Source organism: Anopheles coustani, unplaced genomic scaffold (genome assembly GCF_943734705.1).
Source record: "Anopheles coustani unplaced genomic scaffold, idAnoCousDA_361_x.2 U_90, whole genome shotgun sequence".
NCBI lineage: Eukaryota > Metazoa > Arthropoda > Insecta > Diptera > Culicidae > Anopheles > Anopheles coustani.
In genome coordinates this window covers 27,708-36,431 of record NW_026525303.1, presented here as the reverse complement: position 1 = coordinate 36,431, position 8,724 = coordinate 27,708, and the positions used below count along the sequence as shown (strand labels likewise).

Genomic DNA, 8,724 nt, shown 5'->3' with positions numbered 1-8,724 from the left:
TAAGCACCTTCTAAACACCATTTTGCATCGTCTCATTCTCTTGAAAGTCACTTTAAGCACCTTCTAAACACCATTTTGCATCGTCTCATTCTCTTTAAAGTCACTTTAAGCACCTTCTAAACACCATTTTGCATCGTCTCATTCTCTTTAAAGTCACTTTAAGCACCTTCTAAACACCATTTTGCATCGTCTCATTCTCTTTAAAGTCACTTTAAGCACCTTCTAAACACCATTTTGCATCGTCTCATTCTCTTTAAAGTCACTTTAAGCACCTTCTAAACCCCATTTTGCATCGTCTCATTCTCTCTAAAGTCACTTTAAGCACCTTCTAAACACCATTTTGCATCGTTTCATTCTCTTTAAAGTCACTTTAAGCACCTTCTAAACACCATTTTGCATCGTCTCATTCTCTTTAAAGTCACTTTAAGCACCTTCTAAACCTCATTTTGCATCGTCTCATTCTCTCTAAAGTCACTTTAAGCACCTTCTAAACACCATTTTGCATCGTCTCATTCTCTTTAAAGTCACTTTAAGCACCTTCTAAACACCATTTTGCATCGTCTCATTCTCTTTAAAGTCACTTTAAGCACCTTCTTAACACCATTTTGCATCGTCTCATTCTCTTTAAAGTCACTTTAAGCACCTTGGTTGTGGGAAATAATCGCGTTATAATCGAAACAATTATGTCATCCGCGCGATCATGCGATAAGCGCATGATCAATCACGTCATCCGCGCGATCATGCGATAAGCGCATATCAATTATGGCAAATCCCCTCCATGACCCGGAAGATCGTGTGACGTGCCAGACCGCGTGCTGGAATGTCAGCTCATCACCGCGTGCTGGTACGTCACAGGAGAGAGCGCGTGGGAGAGCTTTCGCTACGGGCAACTCTCCCACGCATAGGGAAGTGGAGGGGAGCGATGACACCTATAAAACCGTCGATCAACGGATCGACGGGCTCTCTCGCTTTTCTTACGTATACCTACGAGTAACAAGCTGCTACGTGCCAATCTAATTAAAAAGTGCAAATAAAGTTCCTTTTTAACCTAGTAATTACAACGTGTGAATTCTTCGTGCAAAACGTTCGCCCGCAGCTTCGTGCAAAACATTCGCTCTAGCTTCGTGCAAAACATTCGCTTTAGCTTCGTGCAAAACATTCGCTTTCGCTACGTGCAAAACACTCGCCCATCGCTACGTGCGAGAACATTTTGGTGACCCCGACGTGATTACGTGAAAAGTGCTAAGTGCAAAATTCTGTCACGACTTAAGTATGAATAACGAGAACGAAAACATCGTGGCCGAGGCCTTGCGGCTACTTACCGCCCTAGAGGGCAGCGTAAAGGAGGTGGCCGCAAGCCTCGATGCGAAGATGAAACCGGAGGTGGCCGCCGTGAAGGTGGACATCTTGGCGTCCCTGTGGCGGGACGGGAACGCCGCGCTGATGCGCGTCGAAAGTGTCACCGGCCCCCATCCGCGCAGGGGCCCCTTCACGGAGGCTTATGCGGCAGCCATGGCGGCCGCAACCAAGCGCCGTGAGGGAGCCGCCTCCAAACCGTCCATTTTGGACACCACGATGGCGGGGCAGCCATCGCGAGCAGACCACCTGCCTCGCATAGAACTGCCCAAGTTCGAGGGCTCGCCCTCCGAATGGCCCGCGTTCTCGAGTCGATTCGAGAAGCGCGTGGCCGGACTTACGGAGGACTCCGATAAATTCGCCTTTTTGATAAAATGCCTCGAGCGGTGCGACATCGCGAGGCACAGTTGTGAGGCATTCGAAAACGCCGGAATGCCGTTCGCCCAAGCTTGGGCCAAGCTGGAGGAGAGATTTTATAAGAAGCGGGTGGCATTTATGGGCCACATCCGCAAAATCCTCGAACTGCCCAGGATGAGCTCTCCGTCGGCGAACGCGTTGATGCGCGTCATCGACGTAGTGGAGACGGCCGTGGCCTCAGCCCGCCAGATCGCCGAGGCTGGCGATTCCACCTCCGTGGTGGAAGACGGGCTGATTGTCGCGCTCGTAATGGACAAGCTAGACGCTGAAACCATTGCGAGCGTGACACGGCGTGCGGACCAGCAGCTCATCCCTACGTGGGTTGAGCTGCGTCGCGAGCTGGATGGGCTGGCTAATAAAATTTATTATCAGCCCAAGCGGAAGGAAGATGCGGATCGAGCGCGTGGAACGAACCAGCGAGCAGCACGGACGGTGCTAGCTGCAACCGTCACCCCGAAGCCCGCTGCCATCGCCTCCAGGCCTGCGCGGAATGCGCCGGCGACCCAGCCAGCCGCTGCCGCCATCGTTCCCGCCAGCACCAGTACGAAGGTAAGAACGGGGGGTCAGGGGGCCGGGACGCGACGGTGTTACGCGTGTGACAGGACGGGCCACGTGACGACGGTGTGCCCGGAGCTGCGCGCGCGGTCCGTGATGCAGTGTATTAACTTCATTATGGACCGGCGCAAATGCATGAATTGTTTTTCCAAGGACCATCCGGCCAATGCATGCCCGAGTGAGCGGAGGTGCCAGGTGTGTGGCAAGAAGCACCACACAATGCTCCACGTGCACTCCGACCCGACGCCGGAGTGACTTGCCCACTCCGTGCCCTCACTCCGCGCCCGCTCCGTGCATCCGAACCCCAGGGCCGTGTCCCGCCGTCCCCGCTTCGTGCGTCCTCGCGTGTGCTCCGTGCGTCCTCGCGTGTGCTCCGTGCCTCGCCCCCCGTGCTTCGTGCCCCGTGTGTGCTCCGTGCTTCCTCGTGCTACCGCGCCGCCCAGTGCCTGCTGCTTGCCGCCTGGTGCCCGCGCCGTGCCGAGTGAATCCAGCTTCGTGCCTCGCCGCTCCAGCTCCGTGCCTCGCCGCTCCAGCTCCGTGCTTCCTCGTGCTACCGCGCCGCCCAGTGCCTGCTGCTTGCCGCCTGGTGCCCGCGCCGTGCCGAGTGAATCCAGCTTCGTGCCTCGCCGTTCCCGCTCCGTGCTTCCTCGTGCTACCGCGCCGCCCAGTGCCTGCTGCTTGCCGCCTGGTGCCCGCGCCGTGCCGAGTGAATCCAGCTTCGTGCCCCGCCGCTCCAGCTTCGTGCCCCGCCGCTCCAGCTTCATGCCTCGCCGCTCCAGCTCCGTGCTTCCTCGTGCTACCGCGCCGCCCAGTGCCTGCTGCTTGCCGCCTGGTGCCCGCGCCGTGCCGAGTGAATCCAGCTTCGTGCCTCGCCGCTCCAGCTCCGTGCCTCGCCGCTCCAGCTCCGTGCTTCCTCGTGCTACCGCGCCGCCCAGTGCCTGCTGCTTGCCGCCTGGTGCCCGCGCCGTGCCGAGTGACTCCAGCTTCGTGCCCCGCCGCTCCAGCTTCGTGCCTCGCCGCTCCAGCTCCGTGCTTCCTCGTGCTACCGCGCCGCCCAGTGCCTGCTGCTTGCCGCCGGGTGCCCGCGCCGTGCCGAGTTACTCCAGCTTCGTGCCTCGACGTTCCCGCTCCGTGCCTCCTCGTGCCACCGCGCCGCCCAGTGCCTGCTGCTTGCCGCCTGGTGCCCGCGCCGTGCCGAGTGACTCCAGTTTCGTGCCCCGCCGTTCCCGCTCCGTGCTTCCTCGTGCTGCCGAAACGCCCAGGGACTGTAGTCTGCCGCCCGGTGTCCAAGCTTTGCTGAGTCACGCAAGCTGCGTACAGGTATGTGCCCGTTCTGTTCCTTTAAATGTCACCGTGCCGCCCGGTTCCTGCTCCGTGCCTCTTCGGGTTGCCGCGCCGCCCAGTGCCTGCCTCTTGCCGCCTGCTGCTCGCGCCGCTTCTAGTTCCTGCTCCGTGCCTCTTCGTGTTGCCGCGCCGCCCAGTGCCTGCCACTTGCCGCCTGGTGCTCGCGCCGCTTCTAGTTCCTGCTCCGTGCCTCTTCGTGTTGCCGCGCCGCCCAGTGCCTGCCTCTTGCCGCCTGGTGCTCGCGCCGCTTCACGTTCCTGCTCCGTGCCTCTTCGTGTTGCCGCGCCGCCCAGTGCCTGCCTCTTGCCGCCTGGTGCTCGCGCCGCTTCTCGTTCCTGCTCCGTGCCTCTTCGTGTTGCCGCGCCGCCCAGTGCCTGCCTATTTCTGCCTGGTGCTCGCGCCGCCCCGCGTTCCTGCTCCGTGCCTCTTCGTACTGCCGCGCCACCCAGTACCTACCAATTGCCGCCTGGTGCTCGCGCCGCACCTTCTCGTTCCTGCTCCGTGCCTCTTCGGATTCATTCTACACCCAGAAGCTGTTGTCTGCCGCATGCTGCATCCAACATCCCGAGGAGATCCCGCTCCGTGCTTCGCTCCGGCTCCCTGCATCATCGTGCTTGTCCTGCGCCTCGTCCTGATGAATCCACCCCACAGGATGGTAATGACCCCCCTTCGGGCGCCAATTCATCGAGTGATCCTGCTGCCGATTCTTGCCAATCAAGACGTGCCTCGGTTGACATTTCACCAACGGAAGACATCCCGCTACTGGACAACTACGTGCTACTCGCTACGGTCGCGATACTCATCCAGGACAACATGGGAATGTGGCAACGGATCCGATGCGTGCTCGACTCCGGCAGCCAAATCGAGGCAATCACCAAGAATGCGGTCAAGCGTCTTGGATTAGCGATGCACCCTGCACGATTGACGCTGAGTGGCGTGGGGAGCAAAATCGCAGTAACCCAACAAATACGAGCGAAGATTACGTCGATTGACGGCAGCTGCTCTGAGGATGTCGGATTCTTCGTGATTCCCGGTCTCAGTGATCAACCGGCTCGTGCCATCAGACAAGACGAACTGGACCTGCCAGAGGCCAAGTTCCTAGCAGATGCGGAATTCTACCATCCTGGAACAATCGACGCTATCTTAGGTGCCAGAATATGCTTCGACGCACTCAAGACAGGGCTGCGTCGCCTCCCAAATGGCTTGACCCTCCAGAATTCTAAATTCGGATGGCTCGTGGGAGGAATGCTACGTGACACGACTTCAGCCGATCTATACGAACACAGTTGTCTAGCTACGTGCGTCGATGACCTAAAGGAGATCCTCGAACGATTCTGGAGAATCGAAGAACTCCCAAATGATGCCGCCGACTCCACGGTTTGGAAGTCTCACGAACTAGAGACGCACTTTAAGGAGCATACCACCATCGCTGACGATGGACGATACATCGTACAAATTCCCTTACGGGGGGAGCTAAACCAGCTGGGAGATTCAATGGGGCAAGCAAGACGCCGCTTGCTAGCCCTAGAAAGACGTCTCGCCAGCCATGAGCCCACCTACGCAGAATATCGAAAGTTCATGCGAGAGTACCAAGAGCTGGGCCACATGTGCCCAGTATCAACGGAGGAGCTCCCCAAAGTACGCTACGTGATTCCCCACTCTTGCGTGGTCAAGCCAGACTCGACTACCACAAAACTACGCGTTGTGTTCGACGCCAGCGCGAAATCAACGACGGGAATCTCGCTGAACGACCTCCAAGCCGTAGGACCCGTGATCCAGCCTGACTTGTTCCGAATCTGGCTAGATTTCCGTACTCAAACCGTGGTGGCGACTGCCGACATCGTGAAGATGTACCGTCAAGTGTGGGTATCCGAGCCCGACACTTGGATGCAGTGCATTCTGTGGCGCGACAAGCCAAAGGACACGATGCAACTATTCAGACTCCTCACTGTTACGTACGGTGAGGCTGCTTCGTCTTATTTGGCCTGCAGGGCGTTGTTCGAAGCCGGGGAAGAAGTGCGGACTTCCGATCCCCAGACAGCTGACGCCATCCAATCATCGTTCTACGTGGACAACCTTTCGTTGGGCGCATCGACTCCCGAGCAGCTACGTGAGCTTATGACCAGCGTCGAGCGAGCACTCAACATACGCGGGATGCCATTGCGAAAGTGGGCATCTAACTCACCAGAGATCACCAGTAAAATCCCGGTGGAACACCGCGATACAACTGTACAGATTGGTGAGAAGCAGGCCATCAAGTTGCTCGGCCTGGCTTGGTGCCCTACAGAGGATACGTTCCAGCTCGTAGTCCAAGATGAGTTCTACGAGCCTTTGGGTTCATTGGAGAAACGACGTTTAGCATCCAAAGTTGGCAAGCTGTATGATCCTATCGGGATCCTCCAACCAGTGATAGTCACCGGAAAGATTCTGCTACAAGACCTCTGGCGAGATGGCTTCGGATGGGATGAAGCCGCATCACCTCGCATGATCGAAAGCTGGAACGGATTCGCCAGCCACCTGCCGCTTCTCAGACAGCTCCCAATCCCAAGGATGGCGCTGCCCAGCGAACCTCAGGACGCGATCATGTACGGCTTCAGCGACGCTTCTACGAAGGCTTTTGGTTGCGCCATTTACCTTCGCTTTCTGGACGGTGAAGGAAACCCGCAATCTCGGTTGCTGTGCTCCAGGTCGCGACTGGCACCCATCGAAGAGGTGACTTTGCCGCGACTCGAACTGCAAGGAGCTCTGCTCCTAGCTCGCCTTTATGCCAAAATAAAGGACGCCTTTGGCACCCGGATAAGCCAAACTCGTTGGTGGACTGACTCTCAGGTGGTACTGGCTTGGATACGTTCCGACAACACCAAGTGGGGAGTCTACGTTAAGAACCGGGTGGAGAAAATTCACGCTGCCACGAATCGTCTGGATTGGAGCTACGTGCCGACGAAACTCAACCCAGCAGACCTCGTGTCCAGAGGACTTCCTGCCAACAAGCTCATAAACAGCGAGACTGCGAGTTTTTGGCTGAACGGACCAAGTTTCATAGTCAATGATGAAAGGCCAGTTATGCCTCAACTAAACTACGTGACTGCATTGGAGGAAGCTGTCGACGCTCCTCTATTGTTGACGGCCATGGTGGGGAACGATTGTGATGACTTATTATCCCAGTACAAGCACCACAACTCGTTCATCATGACAAGACGACATTTCGCGTGGCTCGGTAGAGCAATCTTCAACTTACGCGCACCCAAATCCTCCGTGGAGAAAAAATCAGGACCCCTTCAACTCGACGAATTGGAGTACGGACTCCAACTGATAGTACGGGTGATGCAAGCTACGTGCTTTCCCAATGAGGTCAAGGAGATGCAAGACTCCGGGTCAGTCGCTCCCAAGGGTTCGATGCAGCATCTCGACCCGATAGTCAGGGATAAGATCATCTGTGTGCGGGGACGACTAGGAAACTCAGATCTGGCTGACGACGCCAAGGCACCTTTCCTAGTACCAAAGTCGCATCCCTTCTCCCGTGTAATCATCCGCCATTTGCACGAGCACAACTTCCATGCGGGAACTGAGCTGATCATGGCCGAATTCCGTGCGAGATTCTGGATGCGAGACCTGCGAAGAACAGTCGTCGGGGTAACCTCGAGATGCGTAATTTGTGCCCGAGCGCGCCCAAGACAATACGCCCAGCAGATGGGACAGCTGCCGTCGGCTCGCGTCAACGTGTCTCCCGCCTTCACCCACACCGGCGTGGACCTGTGTGGCCCCTTCGAAATCGTTTCAAATGCTCGATCAGGCAAGCGTAGAACGGTCTACGTTTGTATCTTCGTGTGTTTCACTACGAAGGCCACGCACTTGGAGGTAGTGGAAGATCAGTCGACATCGGCGTTCATCTCAGCTCTATTACGATTCGTGTCCCTACGTGGAAGACCTGACACGATCTACTCCGACAACGGCCGCAACTTCGTGGGAGCTGCCAGAGAATTGACCCTGCTTCGCAAGACTCACAACAACCGGGAATTCCAGGACGAAGTGGTGAGCTTGGCAGCGGACAGCGGAATTCGTTTCTCGTTTATCCCTCCCAGGAGCCCAAACTTCGGAGGGCTTTGGGAGGCCAACATCAAGGTGGCAAAACGATTGTTCAAGGCCGCCGCAAAGGGAGCCCAGCTGAACTTGGTAGAGCTACAGACGTTACTCTACCAAATTTCGGCCATTCTCAACTCCAGGCCGCTCACCGCAATCCACTCCAGTCCGGAATCGGTAGAGGCACTTACCCCTGCGCACTTCCTCATCGGACGAGCATCATTCACCACTCCTGCCCCGCTTGGAGACGATGACACGGTCGGTGTCAAAACTCGCTGGAAGCGAGTCCAGAAACTCGCTCAGCAATTCTGGTCCCGTTGGCGAACTGAGTACCTTGCTCAGTTGCGTTGTAGTGCGAAGTGGACGAAACGCACTACAAACTTGCAGACGGGCCAGATCGTGCTAGTCGGTGATGACAACCTACCCGTTGGACGATGGCCCATGGGCCTGGTCGTCAAAACCTACGTGGGACCCGACGGCATCGTACGTGTCGCTGACATACGAACAAGCAGCGGCATCTACAAGCGCAACGTGAGGCTGTTGGCACCCCTCCCAGTTGAGGCCGCTGAAACGGAAGTATCCAAGGAGCATTCGGGCGCACCTGACTCTTCCGTATCCGACGCAGCGCCAAACGAACAACTTGAGGGATCAGCAGCGCAGTGTCCTCCTGACTCGACTCCTGGCTACGTGCCGCCGACGACCCCTGAGCATGAGGACGACCCACCACCTACGTGCGGAATTTGGGACGGTCGCCTGCGTCCCAAAGGGGGGAGGAATGGTTGTGGGAAATAATCGCGTTATAATCGAAACAATTATGTCATCCGCGCGATCATGCGATAAGCGCATGATCAATCACGTCATCCGCGCGATCATGCGATAAGCGCATATCAATTATGGCAAATCCCCTCCATGACCCGGAAGATCGTGTGACGTGCCAGACCGCGTGCTGGAATGTCAGCTCATCACCGCGTG

At 56.9% G+C, this 8,724-nt stretch overlaps 1 protein-coding gene across 1 annotated transcript; it reads left to right on the top strand.

Annotated features, from left to right (window-relative positions):
• Positions 1 to 1,272: 1,272 nt before the first annotated feature.
• LOC131271163 (uncharacterized) lies at positions 1,273 to 8,483 on the top strand (the record flags this gene model as incomplete). Its single annotated transcript, XM_058272552.1, has 2 exons — positions 1,273 to 2,322; positions 4,324 to 8,483. Coding segments are annotated over exons 1-2 (5,210 nt in total), but the record flags the coding sequence as incomplete, so codon positions are not given.
• Positions 8,484 to 8,724: the final 241 nt, after the last annotated feature.